This window comes from Triturus cristatus, chromosome 9 (assembly GCF_964204655.1).
Source record: "Triturus cristatus chromosome 9, aTriCri1.1, whole genome shotgun sequence".
Taxonomy (NCBI): Eukaryota; Metazoa; Chordata; class Amphibia; order Caudata; family Salamandridae; genus Triturus; species Triturus cristatus.
The window spans coordinates 1,019,514,687-1,019,536,280 of NC_140592.1; the positions used below are offsets into that span (position 1 = coordinate 1,019,514,687).

Consider the following 21,594-nt stretch of genomic DNA (forward strand, 5'->3'; position numbering starts at 1 on the left):
GCTGTAGATGCATTACTTACTCGCGAAAGCCCAGTGACTCATCCCACTGGCTCGCGACGGATGCCGTCTGTGTTCAAAGTGATAGCAGTGTGCTGAAGTGCGGGGCGCGAGACCCGGGTTCGAGAGGCGGGCAGCGCGCGGCCTCCTCCATGTCTTTAGAGCCGCGCTGCCAGCAAATAGAGGCTGGAGTGTCTATCCGCGAGAGTGAGTGCCCCGGTAGGAACGCGCGTAGTGGGCTACTGTGAAGAGGCAGTGTCCACAGCCCAGGTGCGAGTGCACTGGAAACGGTGTCCCTAGCAGGATTGCGTCGTGTGGGTGAGTGTGTGCTAGCACTGGTGACCAGGCTGCCCGAAACTTTACCGGCGTGTATGTTAACGGCTAGAGCGGCCAACTTGGAAGCTGGTGAACCAGGTTTGAGTCTGGCTAGATGCTGAACCATTCAGTGATTCTTGCCAAATCACATCCCCCCGTGCCCAAAAAAAAAAAAAAAAAAAAAACAAATGTGGCTGTCTGTTCAGCAAAAATAAATTGCAGGGACTGCGTGCTTCTGAGCAGATCTTCGGGCAGCAGCAGTCTTTCTTTTGCGGGCAAATCACTTTATCTACCTGTGCCTAACAAAGAATGCCCTCATCATGTAACACACGTGTGGCCAGGGTGAAGCGCTCTGGTACCTGCGGGCCAAGTTCGTGCTATAGGACACTACATCCAAAAAAATAAAAAATAAAAAAATGAATCCATTCTTCCCAATGGAGACCAAACAGGCCCTGGCGGCATGCATGATGCTCAGTTCAGGGCTGGCTCTAGGACACCAAGTGCCGACTTGGCTTAGGGGCACCTGTTTGTCTTAGCTTATGTTGTGATAAAAAGCCCGGCAGCCATTCACATACTCGAGCAATTTTCAGGAAGAATTGAGTTATCTAGAAAAACTCTGTGGCTAGAAGACTCCGGTGATTAACTTTCTCCTGGGGAGATCAGAGCCTCGTCTAGTAGGTCTTCGGACTCTGGAAGTTTGTTTTGAGTCTCAGCATGCAGCGCCTTGGGTTAGCATGCCTGCTGCAAAGACCATATAACATGCAGATCATGAGGGCAGGGCAATGTCAGCAGGTCAGCGGGGTTACCATCTTTTGTCAGAGACTTCCCGTGGTTAAGTTGCAGTTTGCACTAAGCTATTAATTGTGAAATAACAGCATATGTAAGGTCGCCAGTCTGTCATTCTTTGAATGTCGCAAAAGGGGTCAAATTAGTTCTGATTCAAAGAGCACCTCAATCCATTGCGTGACATTGTAAATTCAGAGTTTGTGCTGGTCCAGAACAAGTACACTTCAACTATACTGCCTACCTGTAAGGTGCAGCAGATTGTGGGATGACAGAGCTCTAAAAAAAAAAATTAAAAAAAGGGGAGGTTCCAAAAAGCGATAGTTAAACATAGTCTGGCAACATGGCAACATCTGAATAATACACGCTCCTGAGCATGACTGACCAGTAAGAAGACAGAGGTCATCTCACCTGCCACATTAGGACAGTAATCTAACTGGTAGTCCGAAAATAGCAGTACCATGTATGCGGGTAACAGTAAACATCTGTTATTCATCACCAAGTTTCTCTTGGGTGCAAGGCGCTTGCAATCTCTGAGGGATTAAAAAAAAAAAGTTTTTAAAAATTTCGGGTCAAGGGCCCACAAGGGGTGCCCATTCAGAGGGCAGGAACAAATCCATCATCGTTACATATACACGGGCATGTGCCCTGCGCTCCCGGCAGCGCTAACTTGGGTTTTCACCCCCCGGAGTATGACATAAATACAGTGGAGTGGGTAGTACAGCCTGGCGGATACTAATCAGGGTTACTGTTCGCACGGTGGTACTTACCGGGGGGAAGCCTTCCAGGGGCATTGGCGAAGTAGAGGATGTTATTTAATGAATGTATGCTGTATCACACCTCCACAAGCGGTATCTGACTGTCTCTCAATTTTTGATTTCAAGTTTGACCCATGGCAAGAGGAGACGGTACTGTAAGACACCGAAGAAGGACACAGGTGTGCCAGGGCATAAGGGCAAAGATGGAGCAGAGCACATCATCGCGTTTGTGGGAAGATTGCCGTTGGAGCTGACCAGACGTGGGGGAAGCCGCAGGAAGACGTAAGCCTCCCTGGCGGCGTGGCGGAAACAACACGTGTATTGGTTTTGTATGGGAGCACACCGACAGGGCGGTGTGTAGAAGGAGGGCCACTCACTTTGGGATGCCGCACGGCAGGGTGAGTACGCCTGACAAAATCGGGGTAGCAAACGGAGACGGCGCTCGCAGCCCAGCCCCCACCAGAAGGTGGGGCACAAAAGAGACTAACAAGGTAGCGAGTTGGGGCCTAACTCCAGGGAGAGGCTACCCACCACACGCAAAGGGGCGTGGTAAAGAACAATCTACGAGCTGTCAGGGTGATTTACGACCCTAGGAGTTGCAAAAGAGCAAAAGACAAGCCAGTGATTTATGGCCAGCCGATGATTTATGGCTGATGATTTATGATGCTCATGCAGAATGATTTATGACAGCGGAATGATGACAGATTGTGACAGAATGATTTATGACCCATGATTTATGGCTGATGATTTATGATGCTCATGCAGAAGGATTTATGAAAACGAAATTATGATAGTTTGTGACAGAATGATTTATGACATACCGATGATTTATGACCCATGATTTCTGGCTGATGATTTATGATGCTCATGCAGAAGGATTTATGACAACGAAATTATGATAGTGCGTGTCAGAATGATTTATGACATACCGATGATTTATGACCCATGATTTATGGCTGCTGATTTATGGTGATCAGGCAGAGTGATTTAAGGCAACAAAATAAGGACCAATTGTGGCAGAGTGATTTATGACACACAATGATTTATGACCCATGATTTATGATGTCCAGCTGACAATGTGTGACATCCAATTTGTAATAATGTGTGACAATGATTTATGACCCCGGCCCCAAAGGGGGGTGTCCAGGGGAGTTGTACAAGTGTGACGTATGTAATAAGTAACAAGCATTTGCAATGCAATAGGTCTCGCATTTGCGAGAGTTTAAGCTTTTGACATTGTAAATGACAATGCCTTTTATTTATGTGTTTTGAAAACCTGCAAGTATTGTGTAAACACGCACTTTGTACTTATAGGTGTTTCTTACGATAAGCAAGGCTGGCAGTAACTGTGCCTCTTTGTACTTGTAGTCTATGCTTACCAGAAGCCAGGCTGGTGGTAAAAGAGACGCAGTTACTGCCAGCCTTGCGTGTCGTAAAGAATTTGTGTTTACCCACCACCTTACAGGTTTTCAAAACACATGCAAGTAGATTTGAGTCTATTTTCTGCTAAAAAAAACAGCACTAAATAAATAAATACATTTTGTGAGACATATTGTCAGCTCACAGAGCTTGCTTATAGCTTACTATTTGTTGCCTTTATGGTCACTCTCATGTGCTTGCTTCTTGTTCATTGCTTTGTGTGGGCTTTACTTCCTCTACTTGTGTTTGTCCCTTCCAAGAGCATTAAGGCATTACTTGCGCCCTTACACTGCCTACTTTCTCTGGTACTACTGTTTTCATTTTGGTGAATCACTCCACGGGAGTGCACGTGGTTTCCAGCTCGCTCTTTTGTGTACTTCTTTACCCTGCACAGCTTTGCTTTCTCTTGCCCACAGAAATATGCAGCCGGCTGAGACACTGGCTTAATTTTTCTTATTTTTTCTAATTTATCCATGCTGCACAGCACCAGGGATGTTATAGAGCATGACTAAAAACCACTGACAAAGCCAATAGGTCCCAACAGTGAGACCAACTGGCTTTGCCAACACTTGTTTTAGTTGGGAAGAGACGTATTTTAACATTTTGTAAGCTGGGGTTCACAGGTTTAGAACACAGAGACAATGAATGAGATTGTAGGAGTAAAAGACCCTCATTTAAAGCAGGAGCAATTCATTAAAGCATTTGGAACTTTTGTGATAGATTCGAGTAGGTAAATTCCAGCTTTTTCCCTGGGAATAGAATCATGAAAAGGAGGGGTGGTTGTTCTACAATCTACACCGTGCGTAGGAATTGTTGGCCTTCTTCGTTTATTTGGTAGTTCAGGGACGTTGCTTTATCAATGATACCAAGGCTTTTAGAAGTAGATGCATTTCAGTTTCTCCATTTGTTTTGGAGTATTTCAGAGTGAATATTTCAACTTGGAACACAGGTGCCGAAAGCAATGTTCTGGGGTTGAAAGGATCGACGTGTCTCATGATTAAGCGGTAAGTGAGAGAGGGAAAGAAGCAGGGTGGATTCACAACTAACAGTCTAAGAACGGCTCAGTGCAAGATGTATTCCTTGGAAAAGGGCAAAATGCAGTGACACACAGTGAAGTTAGCCAATTGCTGAGGAGGTCTGACCTACTGCAAAATGTCCCATGTTGTAGTGGGCAGAAGAGACATCTAACTGAAACAACAACAGACAAGCGGATGAAGAGGGCTGGATAAAAGCCCTACTAAGAAAGTATATTCTGTATATAATTTAAGTTAAATCAAAAGGTTTTGGATAACACCAGATCTATCAAAAATAATATTGCAGTAAATGTTTAAGAAAGGTCAGATGCTGGGCGATGATGTTCATATTCTGGGTGCAGTGAGCCACACAAACACACTTAGGCCAGGGTACCACTGCAGCTGAAGTAATTGTAATAGCGCTTACTACCCTTGACGAGGGGTCAAAGCGTTTTTCGGCAAGTAGAATGCTACAACGGAACCCAAAGAGGATTTAGTGGTGAATTAGTATAGGGAGATTTTAAATTAATTTGAGCGGTGGGAATGTGAGTTTTTTATTTGGATTGAAAAAGGACAGTGGAGGGCTAGAAGAGGGAAGGGTATGCATTTATATAGTGCTTGCCATCACTGATGAAGTGTTGAAGCGCTTTTTGGCGAGTAGCATGCTACACAGGAACGCAAACAGGATTAGTGGGGAATTAGTACAGAGAAATATGAGATTCATTTGAGTGGTGGAAATATGAATCTGTTAGTTGGATTGAAATGGACAGTGGGGGGATAGAAGATAGGAGGTCTTGAAAGTGTTATTTTTTTATCACAGCAGTAGAAGATGGTTTGAGATGAGTAATGGAGATGTGGGGGGTACCATTTTAGGCTAAGTCACTGTACACTGTTAGAGAGCCTAGACACACCATCCGAGAGAAAAGTATTCAGAAATGAACTGAATTTGCTTTTACATTTGCAGAAGAGATTTACTGCAAAACCTATTTTAAAAAATATAAAAGGCACGCTCGAAAAGTCAGTCAATACCAGCGCCAATCTCTGCACTGCCCCCACGGTCACCCCCTGACAGCAGGACAAGATAGCCATCAGGAGCGAGATCAGAGAGGAGGGGTCATCATCCTAAAAGAAAACAAAGGTCGAGATTCTTAACGCATCTAACCTGAAAGGAATGTCTGACAAGAGTGCGTGGCTTAATTCAGAACAGTGACCCGGGGAGGGAGCAGGGCCGCTTCACAAACCTGATGAGATAAAGGAATAACATCTTTCCTCGGTTATCAGAGTGTGTTATGCTGAGTACCGGTACTGCGAGAAGTCACCTTGATGCCACGCAGGACTTTTTAATACAGTACCCATAGTTCCTCGTTAGACTTCTAGTCCTATAGAGAGGAGCCGCGTGAATCAAGCAAGACAAGGTCTGTGTGGGGAGGATGGGGGCGAGGTAAATCTATTTGTGGATTTAAGCCATGGCAGGGGGTGTCTTTGTCCTGCTACTGTGATTTAATTACTATTAACAAAAACAGCAATGGCGCAGTCGGAATTGGAGCGCCAGTGCCCTGATAGCAGTCGCCAGGCCCGGGGCAGGGCTCGCCCCCGGGGAGTCCAGGAAAGGTGGGGGCCCGGTCCTGTGAAATACCTGGTCTCTGTCAAACAACGTCTGTCATTAAGGGCCCTGGAGTCCGGGTAATTGGTGTAAAGTGAGCCCTGAGACGAAGTATTCGGCCTGAAAGGAAGTTATCGGAAAGCCAAGCGCATGCAAGGAGTGGGTCAGAAGCATGTTTACTCAGATTGCCCCTAATGGCACCTAGAAGAGAGGCTGCTGCCACAGACGCAGCAACCCTCGAGATGGCTGCACAAGACACGATGACAGAGCAACTCCAAAATGTTCTTAGACAAACACCGCTTCATACTAGTGGCAATTACATCAGGGTCCCTAGCAGTGATTGGCGCCAGCTGTGATGTGCCTTATAACAGCTAAATCTTGTGGCACGCTCTTTTGTATGCAGCCATTAAAAAGCAAGCATTGGCCGCACGCGCGCCTCGCGCTTAAAGTAAAAAAAAACAAGAAGGGCTGGGCGAGAAGGGAGGGGGGAATGCCAGCAACAGAGAAGCCCGCGAAAGTGAAAGTGATCGTGATTACGATCGCTACGGAGTTAAGACACATGGCGCTGCGCGCGTGCACGTTCACGTGCACTGTAGCTTTAGGCCACGGCAGCACTTTGAAAAGCCCAGATATAAAATGTCTCTTCGAGCCTTTGGCTCGCGAGACCTAATAAAAACTGCGGCCAACGATGACCACCAAATACGACGACTGTTGGCTGTGTTTAGTAATGCAGATGCACAAGTATGGTACGGTTCCTGGAATGGGCGCAGTGCGGGTGTTATGACAATGTCCAAGGGTGAAGTCTGTGCAGGGTGTCCTGGAGGGGGCAGGGCCGCTCGGGCAGAGTCGTAAACCAGCTGGGTGAACGTGGGTAGCAGGCACGTGACGTCTGTCTCACGTAGGGATCCACCGGGCCTCAACTACATCAGGAGTCAGCGGCCCAACATCAACAGGGAGGGGACACGCGCGCAGACGGACCTGAAGGCGAAACACAGTCAAGATGGCACCAATCAGCTGTGGTCCATGCTCATCCCATCCGGCGCTGCCAGGGACCGAGGGCGCCAGCCAGTGAAAGGTGCACTGCACACATTCCAGCAGTGGGTGTTCAACCAGTATGTATTGGGTCGAGGTCTTGTTGGCAGAACTGCAGCTGCAGCCTGCACCCTCCTGGCTCTCGGGAAACAAATTGTTGGTTCGCTACACAAAACAGTCTCCTCTCTGGCAAAGAAACAATCTGAGTGAAGAGAACGTGTCCGCGCACTGGGGGCCGCGCTCCGACGCTGGGTCACGTGAACTCGGAAGGCAGCCGGGCTTCCAAGAGTGAGGGAGGAAACGTGCGTGTGTGCGCGGTACCTTTGTCAACTAGGCTTGCCCTGACAAAAAGCGTCCCAGCTGCAACGCCCCCTCTTGTCACGGGAACCTGGCATGATAAACGGGGATTGGGAGGTCTGACGAGTGGCCTACAAAGGCCCATGCCCAAGTGATTAAGTGTGCCAGGGTGGTCGGGGTGCCTCCGCGCGCCAACAGCTTTCTGTGAGGTACGATTAATGAATAACACCCCCGTACACCACGTCTGCGCACGGCGACAGGGACACACAAGCTGCGTGTGAGGCTATGGCCTCCATCACCCCTTTCTTTACTTTCCCACGGCGACGGAAGAGGGCTCAACGTGCCGGCTCGTCTAGGCATCGCCTAGCAAGAAACCGAGGCTGGCTGCGGCCTAGGAGAGGCGTTGGGCGACGGCCTGGAGCCTTCCCAGCTGCCGCAGCGCTGCCACCCAGGAGAAGTGTATGTGGAGACTGGTGAATGGGGGAGGTACTCCCAGGCACTTCACCTCTCTCCGGGTCATAAATCCTCCTGGGAGGCCTGGAGACGGCAGGACACCGTGTTAAATGAGCCCCGTGGCCTTGACATTCACGGGAGAGGCGAAAATACCACAGGGCTCCTTTCTCACAGCGCTGTAGGCCCGACAGTCGCCAGTGGCCTCTGCTGCAGACGGGCAAGACAGGGACAGAAGGGCGAATCTTATGGTCTGTGTGGCCTGTCAGCTCTTTACCACTTCTCCTCATGTCCAACTATTTCCTTTTAAACTGCTGAAACCTCTACTGATCAATCTTTAGCGAGTGCAATTCAGCTCGAGGAACTATTAAAGCCACGTGACATAGCAATCGGTGTCTTGTCGCAAATTTCACTCGAAAACTCACGTGATTTAGTAGCTATGAATCAACTTTTACAGGATGATTCCTAAGGTGTGCCAATTGTGGTGATTTGTGTAGGGGCTGCCTTTTAACCATTTCTGGGCGCTTGTCAGAGGGCGGGGGACTGCGGGGGAGCTCTGGTCTCTTTATCCTCGGGGTATGCAAGGATGTGAATTGAGCGCCCTAAAATTGGACTTGATGTCTTAAAAATAGCATCTAAGACCACTCGCGAGTTAGTTTCAAGTGCTGAAGGTGGGCCTAAGAAGTCTAGATTATGTTTCATCATCAGAGGCCAGAGGGAATGTTAATACCTCGTCGGCAGCGTCACACTGGGCTGAAGGAGTCAAGGACTCTCGTGCATTCTGCATACCAAATTAAATAAATTACCACTTAGGCTGAGCCCTCAACGGGAAACCCTAAGAACAGACCATGAGTTTAGTGGGTGAAAAAAATGACTGGCCTGCCAGTGAACTACAAACCAGAAGGCCAGTGAGAGAGTGACTGGAGTTTATTGGGTGGAAATAAGGTACTGGGTTGTAATGAAATATGGAGAAAGTGGGAGCAGGGCCCAGTTATGTATACCTAAGCAAGGCCAAACATCGACTGAGGCAGCTATGGAGACACATCCAGAGAGCTCCATATATCAGTCTACAATTGCAAAACAGCTTTCAAACTGTCTCTCCGAAACACCAACTGCAGAATAGAGGAGAACTTCTGAAAATTTTCAAATATTTTGAACATTCTTTGTGCAAGATTTCCATTCCAGAATGAAAAACGGGAAAAGGGGCTGTGCTACAAAATAGGAGATGGACTAAAGGCAGCAGACACAAGAGAGACACAGATGCCTTCTTCACCAAAATATCTCCCCTCATACAGGGGGCCAGATGTAAAAGTTACTTACCTTTGGTAACGTGATATCTGGTAGAGGCAGTCTAGCCGCAGATTCATAAACTTTTGTATTCTCAGCAGGCGCCGGTCTGGATCCGGAAATTGTTCAGCAGTACCTATGCGTGCCGGGCGATGGCATCGTACGGCTCCGCGGTGATGTCGCCTCCGGATAGGACGTCAGTGGAGCCATACAAGTCCCCTCTGGCATGCAGATGTCAGTTTCTTCTGTGAAACCTTCCACGCCAGAACGCAGAGCCACTACAGAAACTGGTTGTGGAACCAGTGTGCCAAAAAAGATCAAAAATCTTTGAAACATTAATAATGAAGAAACATCAAATGGTATATTAATACCAGACATAGATTTTAAAGAAACCCCCAACAAAATCAACAACACACAGGGCTATATGAAACCCTGTGCCCTGGTGAATAACCCCTATGTAAGGGAAGAAAACCATACACTCTATAGACCATTCATCAATAATATTAAATGGCATGGCAATATCAAACTCTATAGAACATTCATCAATAGTAATGAATGGCATGGCAATATCAAAACAAAACCCACAAAAACAGCACCAAACTGTTTGTTGAAACACACAACTACGTGACATATTGATAGTGCCAATCTAAGGTGTAATGATACCAAACAAAGACTTTCAAAGAAAAGAACAAATAAATCAATACTGCCCACTGGTATCTAATCCAGTGTGATAGTGAAAACACACATGCACCCTACAGACCACACACATTTGGGAATGGATAGTATGGCAACATCTTAACAATAGCTATGTGGCCAGGCCAAGTGATCTGTTGAGTCCCAACATAAGTTGAAAATGTGATACCGGTATAGAAAACCAGTACTTAAAAAAGGGTATAACCCTTACCTTATAGGTGATTCGCAGAGTGGGGAGGATGGGCAGGGAGTTAATTTATCTGCGGCTAGACCGTGTCTCTACCAGATATCACATTACCAAAGGTAAGTAACTTTTACATCTTATAGAGACATCTAGTCGCAGATTCCTTAACCTTTGAATTAAATACCATAGCTATACCCCACTGGAGGAGGGTCTGCGAACTAATTCTACAAAAGATCTTGAAGAGAACCAGCCGGTCATAACCAACAACTGACCAAATGTAAGAAGGACAAGCAGAAAAAGAGCATGGCTCTTAATAGAATCCATGATCACTGTCACAGAACATATAAATAAAAACCAACCTTATTGGTCCGAGAGAATCGGTCCTTGCGAGAAAAGGCGAAAAAAAACACCTGAAGAACAATCTTTCAGAAAACAGACATTTTCCTTTATCCCCCAAAGGAGAAAAAAAGAGAACTCGACCAAAATGGGCCAAACACGACAAAAGCCATGTAATCTGCATTTGATCATAACAAAGTAAATCAGAGAAAGAATTGTTGTGATAAAATCCCAAAGAGGGACTTTTAGACCCCATTTTCCCAAAGGAAAGATGAACAATAGCACCTCCTTGGTATAAATAATTTAGTTTGGACAAAATACGCATTTATATTCATCAAATGCACCAATAATATAACATCTTGCCACAAAGATGTATATATGGGCATAAATATATATTTATTTATTTAAGCAATTTATAGAGCGTGCAAATACCCTGGGGCGTCTCGGCGCTACGAACTGGTAGAGTATATACAAACATAAATGTGTCATCTACAGCTAGACTGCAAGGACGTATAAAGCTTGCCCTCTTACGGCCTTCAGTGCCATAGTCTGAAAGACTGAACACCACTTCGAGCTGTAGATATGCTCGAAACATCAAGGCAAGCAAGAATTAGAGAATCGACCGCATCTTTTATTAAAACTCCTTTCTTTTCCATTTTTTTTGGGGGGGGGACACACAATTATAACACATGACATATGACACAGTTATGTATACTCTGTATATCTAACTACTAACTAGAACCGAGAGACAGTTCCAGAAAGCGTTTTACAATAATTTTGAAAGTGGTAACACACCTATTAGTGCACTTATCAACAACAAGCACATACATCTATGATACAAGACAAAGACGATTGTGAGACAACTATTGTAGAACACAGCAGCACATTATATCATGTATACACCGTATACAAAAAGCCACTCTGAAGGACAGCTTCAGCAAAAATACCCAAGCCAGTGAGAAAAAGAGGTAGCCGTCAACACAAAACCTACTTGCCGTAGAAAAAGCTGCCTGTCAAATGGTATCACAAGTAACTGACACCACAAGAAACAACAATCATGATTCATCACGTACTAAAGAATACAGAAAACAACAAGTACGGCGTCTCCAAAAGACAGGTAATGCCAATCAGACCGAACCACGCATATCAAGACTATCATAGGAGGAAAACAAGTTTACTATAAAGTAAAAAATCCTCCTATTATAAAAGTGACTCCCAAGACTTTTATGGACGATTGGCGGCCTTGTTGATGACCAAAGCGGCCCAACACCCTAGAACATACTGTCTGATGTGAAGTACAACATGCCATTCAGATTACATTGGTCTTGGGACAAGTTGGCCCAACCCAAGCATCATAAACCTTTGGCTGCCAATTTACCGCATCACAATATGGAGCAGTGATAGGAATTGCCTGCAGTTGCGGTAATAGTTATGCCTTTACAAGACACTGTTCCTTTAACTTGAAGGAAGTACCCGCAAACAAAGTAGCATTCAAACCATACAAACCTATACTCTGAGTCAGAGCAATGCTTCAACTTGCTGAAGCACCCGATCACTCCAACAGTCGATCAAAGAGTCGATATACACCAGTCAACAACGGACATAAACATATGCCTCTAAAGAAGCATTGAAGAAAGCCATACAACTTGCATACTGAACTGCTTCGAAGAAGCATGTAACAGGTCCACTTCCATACAGGAAGACACCTCTAAATAATAGCCTCTTGAGCAGAAGGCCCTTCCCTAGAGGCCAGGGAACACAGGAAACCCCCCTTAGTCTTTTAAATCAATACACAAAAATAAAAAAGAATATGGTCCTGAAGTTATCAATCAATCAATCAATCATAGCATTTGTAAAGTGCACTACATACCTGTGAGGGTCTCAAGGCGCTAGGGAGGGGGGGGGGGGGTTGGGGGGTGCTGCTACAGTTCGAAGAGCCAGGTCTTGAGGAGTCTCCTGAAGGATAGAAGGTCTTCGGTCTGCCGTAGGTGGATGGGGAGGGTGTTCCACGTCTTGGCGGCGAGGTGGGAGAATGATCTGCTGCCGGCGGTCACTCTTCGGATGCGGGGGATGGTGGTGAGGGCATGGTCTGCGGAGCGGAGCTGGTGGGCGGGGGTGTAGAGGCTGAGTTGTCTGTTGAGGTACGCTGGTCCGGTGTTGTGGAGTGCCTTGTGTGCGTGGGTGAGGAGCTTGAAGGTTATCCTCTTGTTGATCCTCTTGTAGTTATAACCACTACTGCTCACCAGAGTACACGTGGTAGTACTGGAACCGAATTGAACATATCCAACATACTAATAAGGCTATTCTTTGATCAACAAAAACATATAAGCTATCACACATAGACTGAAAATGTAGGACTATGACTGTAGTTCTCCGTCTTTTATGGAAACGTCTTAACGCCGCATCTGCCTGATCGCCAAAAAGACGTGCACCATCAAATGGTATATTGGCCAAAGCCGACCAGGCCGCCTCTGAGAAACCAAGAGATGCCAACCAAGCCCGACGCCTTAGCGCCACTACAGATGCCATGGCCTGACCCACAGAATCCATTGTGTCCATGCCACACCTTATGGTAAGCCTAGCAGCCTACTGGCCTTCTCTAATCAAGTTGCCTACCTCAGCACGGAGGTTATCCGGAAGAGATGGGAGCATGTTCTGTAAAGAATCCCATAAGGCATAGGAAAAGCACCCCAGCACACAAGACGTGTTGGTGGCTCTCAATGCTGAGCTGGCCAAAGCAAATATATGCTTACCACAAGTATCACAACCCCTAGCATTCTTACCCACCGGAGTCTTAGGAGTAGAATCTACATCCTTAGAAGAAGTTGCAGCCTGAGTCACCAGGCCACTAGTGGAAGGATGTCTATGCAAACACACTGGGTCCCCAGGTGCAGGCAAAAGTCTGCGTGCAACATCAAGGTCCACTGAGACCCCTGACTCAGGCTTTTGCCTAAGCACCTAACAAAACATCAAATAGGGCCTCACTATACGGATGAACAGGCTCTTCTCCCGTCTGACCTGGGCAAAGGATTTCAAACAAAGGGTCTTGAGACCTCTGCACCATGGGCAGTGACAAGTCTAAAACTGCAGCCACTTTCCTCAGCATGTCTGCAAAGGAGTAACTTGCCTCCGTGGCAAGACTAGAGGGAGAGAGCAAACCTAAGGCTAGTGAGGATTCCAGCCCACTAACCTCACCAACAGCTATAAGTCAACTCTCCTCCACTTGAAACACATTGCATCAGAAGTGGGCTGAAAAATCCGAGCCCCAGTCGATACAGGTGGACCTCACAATGCCTCTTCCTGGAAAGGGGCCACAAAATGAAGAATTCCCTCAATTTGTACAGCCAAATCCATATCGGACGCTGTATGACGCCGAATAGGCACCATCACAACGTCGACTGGTGGAGAGGCGACTTCAACTGATGCCGTCAAAGTCAATGTTGGAGTCGGTTGATCAAAGATAGGCGTTTTAGGCAAAGATCCCAAAGGACTGTGAGCCTGCACCAAAGCCATGTCAGTTGACGTCGACAGACGCTGATCCATCGTCTCCGATGGCCCAACTGTCATCGAGGACAGATCCTCCGACGGCACTCCACTCACCTCCTTGGGGCCTAGAGGCGCTCCAGAGGGAGATGGGGTTTCAAAGAATAGGTGTAAGGAATCATAATATTCCCTCATCTGAGCCGATGCACCGGCTCACAGAAACATTGGGAGACACGGCACGGAGTCGCATACGGCTTTCTTAGTCATCGAGCAGGAGGAGGCCAGGGAGACAGAGTCTCCACGCGGTGAAGTCCGAAAATACCGCGACTTCAACCACTCCTTACCTTTTGACTTCCCCGGAAAACGACGTCCCACAGACTGGTTTCGGTCCTGTATCGACCCCGCAAATGTTCTTCCCGGGACGACGAACACCGAGGCTGAGAAGCCTCCGAAGATCGAGATACGCACCAATTTCAAACGCCGCTCCTTCAGCGACTTCGGTTTTAGCTTCTGGCAGGAACCGCAATCCTCGGCATTGTGGTGCTTACCTAAGCACCACATACAAATTGTATGCGGATCCATCACCGACATATGTCGGCTACAAGACCCACAAGGTTTTAAACCAGTCGACATTTGACAAAGGCACACTATTCCACTGACAAAAGGTGTCGAAGTAGGTCGATAAAAAACGACCTGACGAACTGCTTCTCCGGATCCATGTTACAACACTGAAAAGAAGAAACTGAGGTCTGCCCGCCGGAGGTGACTTATATGGCTCCACTGATGTCATATCCGGAGACGACATCACAGCGGAGCTGTAGGACACCATCCCCCGGCATGCAGAGGTACTGCTGAAAAATGTCCGGATCCAGACTGGCGCCTGGGAAGAATTCAAATAAACGTTAAGGAATCTGTGGCTAGATGTCTCTATCAGATCCCAATTCCACTCAAAGTGGAGCAACATTGATCAGCATTTGCACATTGTGCCTCCACTTAAAAACAATGATCTACCTGCACAGTGGGAGCTGCCATGACAGGACCTGTCCTTTGCTAAACTCTAATGGTAGAAGAAAGAGCACCCAGCAGGTCCTTCTACCCAACCATAGAACACGTCTTGACAACAGAATCTCTCACTACAAGAAAATGTTCTATCTGGGAGATTTTCTGAGCAGTCATACAAGGGGCTGCCTATTTTTTGTTTACAAGGGTCATGGCCTATTCATGTTGTTGATGAGCTCAGTTTGCCTGCACAAGTGTTTTTATACATAGACCTACCTTGTGGGTGTAGTGCCCAGCCCATTCACCTCGACAGTAGAAGACACACTAGTAGGCACCATGAAAGCATGCCTTGGTGAGAAGTTCATGTTGACCGGATGTCTGAAAAGCTTTAGCTGGTGGGTCAGGTGAGAACTGGCTCCGAGGAGTAAGTATAGGCTGTACTGCTTAGAGTCCAGAACCTTTAACAAGCACCAAATCCAGGGCCTTCTCAAGTACCTGGAGGGATTTAGTAGGTACTCTAAGCTCAGACTATGACCCACAGGTTACATTGTTAAAAACACACTTAGCAGAAGGGTCTAGCATTTATTTAACCGATGCTGTGGGCAATATACATTTACTATTTTCTAATCTCCTTTATTCTTAGATATTTAAATAATCTATTTGCATATAGTTCTCTGTTTTTTGTTGAATTTGTAACTAACTGATGTAAACTTGACTCTTCTATAGATTGTTATAATTAATGTTTTTGCAGTAATATATGCAAATTGCTACGATTCTTAACCCACAGAACTTACACTACTTATTTTAAATTGTATTGCACCAAATTTTCCAAAATTAAATGAGATCGCTTGAAGAAAAGGAAACGCACAAAGAAAACAGACATTGTTCCCGCTCCTTCTATACGTAAGGATCACCAACCAAGAGAAAGCTGCTTCCTTCTAGATGAGGGAGCAGGCGATTGGATCACTGCAATCCTCGAAACAGGACTGATCCATTGTGAGAGGAGGGTAAGGTGCACACAGAAAAGATGAGACCATACTTCAGAAAGCATCAACATTTTAAGCTAATACTGTGATGAACAACATACCTAACTTTGGTGATCCCAACAGCAGCCCCATTGTTTGCCCTGTAGAAAAAAACAAGGGGAACATGGTAAGCCATGAACATGGCTCTTTACAGCCTTCATTGAGTCAACTGACCTCCCCTCCAGCAGGTACAACAGATGCAGCCTCTCTTAGGATACCACTGATACATGATACATTTAAAGTCCTCCAGGAGACGTGCTCAGTTCGACTGATCTCTCATGGGACCTACTCACTCCGTTTATCCATAAATAAGCTTTCCCAGCGTCTCTTTAACATCCAGGAGGCTTCCACAGTTCAATTATAATGTCAAAACCGGCATTGATGCCTTTTCTACAACGCCAAAGTTGGCTTCCATACTCCCCATTAAAAACCTCTATATGCCTCTCTCCACCTGTAATCCCACCTGTAATCCCAAAGGAGACTTCTGTTTCTCCATAATGCTTTAGGTTGATTATCTTAACTCCCCAAGTAAATCTGCAAAGTGTATATTTTACCCCCTTCAACTATAAAATGCCTTACACACTCCCCTGTAATTCGTCTATGCGTTTTCTCCACTCCGCTTACATACACCAATTAAGATTCCTTACTCCCCCTTTTATTCCTAAAAGGCGTACTCTCTACTTCTCTAATAACTGAGGGAAAACCCTGACTCAAACTATAATTCCTAAGTGGGCTTCCACAATCTTTTTGTAATCTCTCCTGGGGTTTACTTATCCTGTCTTCCATTGTGTATCTTACTCAATATGTGTAACCCCTTTGAGGTTACAACATAGGCTTACCTCCTTACCCTCTATTCCATCAAAGGGCTTCCTCGCTCAAACAGTACTCTCTCCAGGACCAAGAGACCCCTCCCAAGGGGCTTACTCACCTGAGCTGGGACTCATACAATGGCTTCCTCAATTCTCCCTCACCATGCAATCTCTAAGCGTCTTCTCTCACTCGCTAATCCCTTTCGACAAGCTTACTCATCCTTCCTGTAATTCTATGACAGAGTGTATTCATCCTGTTTAAATACCATCTCTTGTAAAAACCTGGAAGCTTTTTCGAGCACTCGAAGCATGCCCAGTACTTTTTACAAATGTTCAGTCCTACCTCTGACAAAACAATCCTTCATCTCAACAGACATGCCTTAGTCTGACAATACACACACTTTGTTAAGAATCCACTCCCTGTTATGAAAGAAAGTACTCCATCAGCCATGTGTGCCCATCTCTAATTGTGGTGTTACTCCTTTGATAACACCCTCCACCATCTGCCCGCATATATTACACTTTGACCGTGATGCATGCCATACTCTTAACTTAACATATCCTCATTTGACCCCTCACTCCACTCTGACTCTGCAAGAGTTTCTTTGAACACATTATTTCTTATTTGACCATGTACTAAGTCCACTGAGCATGCACTCCCTCCTCTGGACATGTTTTTCATCCTATCTGCATATATTCCGGAGTCTGACAGCACTCACCTGTCTTTGAAAAGGTGTGTCGACAGCACATAGTTCATAGTCGTCTTGAACTCCAGGTAGGGCCTGAAAAACCAGAGGTACAATCAGAGTAAGAACCAGACTTGGCAGTGAATACGCTCATTTGATCTGACGAAACACATGAAGAGGGATAGAAGCAGAAATTCCAGACATCCTGAAGAAGAGCTAATTAGAAGACAATCAGTTGCACACCCACAACCGTGCTCAATCCTGCAAAATAAACAAATTATCAAACTGAAAGCCAGAGCAAAAAGGTTAAGGAATATAGGCAATATAGACTCTGTAAGAAATCATAGGAAAGTCACAAAACGAGTTACAATGTATACTGTTAGATACTGCCTGAATTTTTCAATGTATACCGTTAGATACTGTTAAATAGTGGGAGAGCAATAAGTGAGTTTGTCTCTGCTGGCCTGCACGACTTCTGATGGAGGCACTAAAGTACTGATGGGGCTCCAGGGAATGATAGTAAAAGTGGAGAAACGAGTGGAAGACTAAGAATGATCTAATATGACTAGGTAGAAATAATAGAAGAGAAGAAGGATTTGCCACTGGTATGGAGGTTGGAGAGATAAAGCAACGCAGTGACAAAAGAGAAGGAAGAAGAGATGACTGAGGTAGAGAAGAGGTAGTACGCATAAAGGGAGACAAGAGACAAATGATAGACAATACTCCTTATGACTTTTCCATAAGTCAAAGTGAGACAACATGCACAATGCACTCCTCCTAAATTGGAGAGCCCCAGGCAGCGTGCCCACATTAGGTGACAGGGAAGAATACAGTCTGAGCTACCTCATTCATAGTAAAGGCTGAAAATAAATAAAATGTATTGATCAGTGGCACTGGTTATCATTGCTGATACTGTCCATAGATTTACATTTAAATTATTCTGATGAGAGTCAGCGAGAATCACAAAACACTTTAACTGAAAAGTCAAATTTAGCAACACCTCCACATCAAAGAAACCAAGTTGCCGTAGAACGGGTCACGCAGAGCCCACCATAGGTACTAAGTGCATTGGTATTACGAGAAACAACAAATAATAACAAATACAGTACCACCCAAATACAAGGAAGAAAAGAAAGAAGAAGAAGAGGAATCCCTAAAGAGAGCTACCCTCCATTCCACCCGGTCCATTACCTTCTATGTGGCGCTGCGCCGAGCTGGGTGTTGTTTGTGGAACCAGGCCAGCCTATGTAGAGGAGTCCGGTGTAGTTAGACGCAGGAGGCGTAAGTACCTGGGGTAAGTCAGCTCCCGGAAATCTTGAGCAAGCAGGGTGAGGAATGGCTGCCAAAGATCGCTAAAGGAGGAGCCTTTCCCCGCCAGAGTGAGAGAAATCTTTTCCATGCCCAGAACGTGCCACAATCGCTGAAGCCACCCTGTGTGTGTAGGAGTTCGGGGGAATCTCCAGTGTATCAGTATGTTCTGGATGGCTGTGCCTAGCGCTATTGCAATCTGCTTCCCTTGCCTAGATTTCAGAGGATAGGTAAGTGGGTTACCCCCAGCAGGTCATATGCAGGAAGCCTGGGAACTCCGTGTCAAGGTACTTGTCAACATTGTCGAGTATTTGCGTCCAGTAAGTCCGTAGATGTTCGCAGTCCCACAAAAGGTGAACCAGCGTACCCCTCGACCCACAGCCCCGCCAACAGTCAGGGGTCTGTGTAGCGTCAGCTTGGTGGAGTCTCTCTGGGGTATAGTACCAACAATTTACAAGCTTGGTAAATGTTTCAGTCAGGCCTACATGTGTTGCTGGGTGGAACGCCCTTTAGCATGCACCCTTCCACTCTTTGGAACTAAGACTACGGCCAAGGTCCCTCTCCCAGCGTGCACGTCCCGCATGGTGAATGTGGGTATAGCGAGACAGGAGCATCTTATACAAATCCGAAATAAGCTTCTTGTCCGAGGAGCGTGTAATGAGCCACCGTTCATAGGGGGTGAGAAGCCTAGTCGCCTGCGCTCGTTTATCAGGATGCATAGCCCAGTGTTGCACCTGTAGATAGTGCAGCCGTTCGGATTCTGGGAGGCCATAATTGGCCCTGAGTTGCGAGAAGGGGATGATGTCCCCTTTGTCAAATAAGAGGCCCAAGGCTCGGCACCCGGCCTCCTTCCACAACGGGAAGGACTGCGAGCCCATCCCAGGGCTAAAGTCAGTGTTATCGAAAAGAGATGTGAGCGGAGAAGGGAAGGTCGTTAGCTCATGGCGCGTATTGGTCTGATCCCAGACCTTAAGGGTGGTGCGTGTTACATGTGAAGCGTATAAATTGGACAGGCTTTGGGATTTCCGGAGAAAGGGAATCTTCATGAGAGACGTACTAGCGACCGAGCAACCCTGAAAGAGCCAATGTTTCCCAGATTCAGCTCGACTCCATTCTACCAAGTGTCGGAGTTGCGCGGCTATATAATAAAGCGTGAGATCTGGAATCCCAAGGCCCCCTTTGTGGTGTGGGAGGAAGCTAACTAACCGTTTCAGTCTCTGTTTGCGCCCTTGCAAATGAAAAGAGAAAGCTCTGACTGCACCCTGTTTAGCTAGCCCGTGGGGGGCTGCAAGGGGAGCATCTGAAAGAGGTATAACATTTTGGGGAAGATTGTCATCTTGATAGCCGCGATGCTCCCCAGCCATGAGATCGGATAGTGTTTCCACCTCTGCAGCCCGGTACAGATTTGCGTGTGGAGTTGGGAGTAGTTGGCCATCTTTATGGCCTGCAAGGTCGGGGTCAGCTGTATACCTAAGTAGGGGACAACATCGTCAGACCACTGCAGGGGATGCCGGGCCTGAAGAGCTGCTCATGCCTGAGGCGGCAGGGAGAGATTCAGTGCCGTGGATTTCGTAAGATTGACCTTAAACCCGGAAGCGCCCACAAAGGAATCCAGTTCCTTCAGGAAGGCCCCCAGAGCAGTCCCGGGGTCCGCTAAAGTAACCAGTACGTCATCAGCATATAGACTTATAGTGTGCGTGTCCCCTCCGAAGTGAATGCCCATGATATAGGGGTGGTCCCTGACTCTTTGCAACATAGGTTCCATATTGAGGGCAAAGAGTAAGGGCGAAAAGGGGCATTCCTGACTCGTGCCTCTACTAATAAGGAAGGAGGTGGACGTTTGTCCGTTGATCCGCACTGTAATTGTGGGGAAACGGTAGCAGTTAAGAATGTGTGTCTGCATCTTGTCCCCTATGCCAATGTGATCCATTGCCTGCTCAAGGTAGGGCCAGTGGACCCGATCAAAGGCCTTCTCCGCATCTATGGTTAGGAGCATATAGTTCCCTGGGATACGGGAGGCCTTTTCTATGAGGTCCACAAGCCACCGGCATATAAGGTGCAAGCCGGGTATTTAATATTCCAGTATACAGCTTCAGATCAAAGTTTAAGAGTGAAATAGGTCGGTAGGACCCGCAATTCATTTTGTCCTTCCCTGGTTTAGGGATGACGGCTATCGCTGCCTCCAGCATAGAGGAGGGAATAGCTCTAGGTATCGCAAAGGAGTTAAAGAGCCGAGTGAGCAGGGGAGTAAGCGTTGACCAAAATTGCTTGTAGAAAGCTGCCGTGTAGCCATCGGGGCCCGGAGATTTGCCTAACTTCAAGCGAGCAATGGCTGCTATGACTTCCTCCGGTCGTATCTCCCTCTCTATATGGGCAGCTTGTTCCGGTGTCAAGGCGGAAAGGCGGGCCAGAGCTAGATAGGCGTCTATGTCCGCCCTCTCTAAAGGCTGTTCGTCGTAAAGTTGGGCATAAAAGTTGCGGAAGGTGTCAGAAATAGCCACGCCGTCCGTGCGTAGCACTCCTGTATGGTACCTAATCTCTTGCACTCCCTCACGCTGTTGAGCCTCCCAGATTTTGTGCGCTAGCAGTCGCCCACACTTATCCCCACCAACATAGAAGGAATGTCGCAGGCGCAGCATATTCAGCTTTATCACGGTCAATGGGGCCAGTTGGGCCCAGGCTGCCGTCAGCTGTCGCCAAATTCGCGGGCCCCGGTGTGGTGGTGCATCTGCTCCAGCTCTCGCACTTTTTGTGTTAGGTCTTCTCTTTTCTTTGTACGGTTTGCGTAACCTGCGGATGAGATAGCGATGATTTCTCCCCTAATAACCGCCTTAAGGGCATCCCATCGGGTGGAAAGAGCTGTGTCAGGACTATTGTTGTGTAGCAAATAATCATCCAGCAAATAATCATCACTTTCCCCTGAAAGGCCCCTGAGACCAATATCGCCACCCCTGCGGTCTTGGAGGGTCCGGAAGAGAAAAATTGCACTGGGAAGGTGCGGAACCGAAGCCGGTGACAATCTTTAGAGAGCAAGTGTGTCTCTTGGAGAAGGAAAATGTCTGCCCCTGTACTCTCCAGATAGGAGAGGACTGCTCTACGTTTAATGGGGTTATTGAG

General features: G+C 46.8%; 1 protein-coding gene across 8 annotated transcripts in view; it reads right to left on the minus strand.

Annotated features, from left to right (window-relative positions):
• TTLL5 (tubulin tyrosine ligase like 5) overlaps positions 1–21,594 on the minus strand; it is a 1,306,640-nt gene that overhangs the window by 783,375 nt on the left and 501,671 nt on the right. For all 8 annotated transcript variants that reach the window (XM_085626706.1, XM_085626705.1, XM_085626700.1 and 5 more), the window contains 2 exons: positions 17,203–17,265; positions 15,737–15,775 (listed from right to left, as the gene is read on the minus strand). In XM_085626706.1, coding sequence (XP_085482832.1) covers positions 15,737–15,775; positions 17,203–17,265 — 102 coding nt within the window. The remainder of the gene's footprint in view (positions 1–15,736; positions 15,776–17,202; positions 17,266–21,594) is intronic.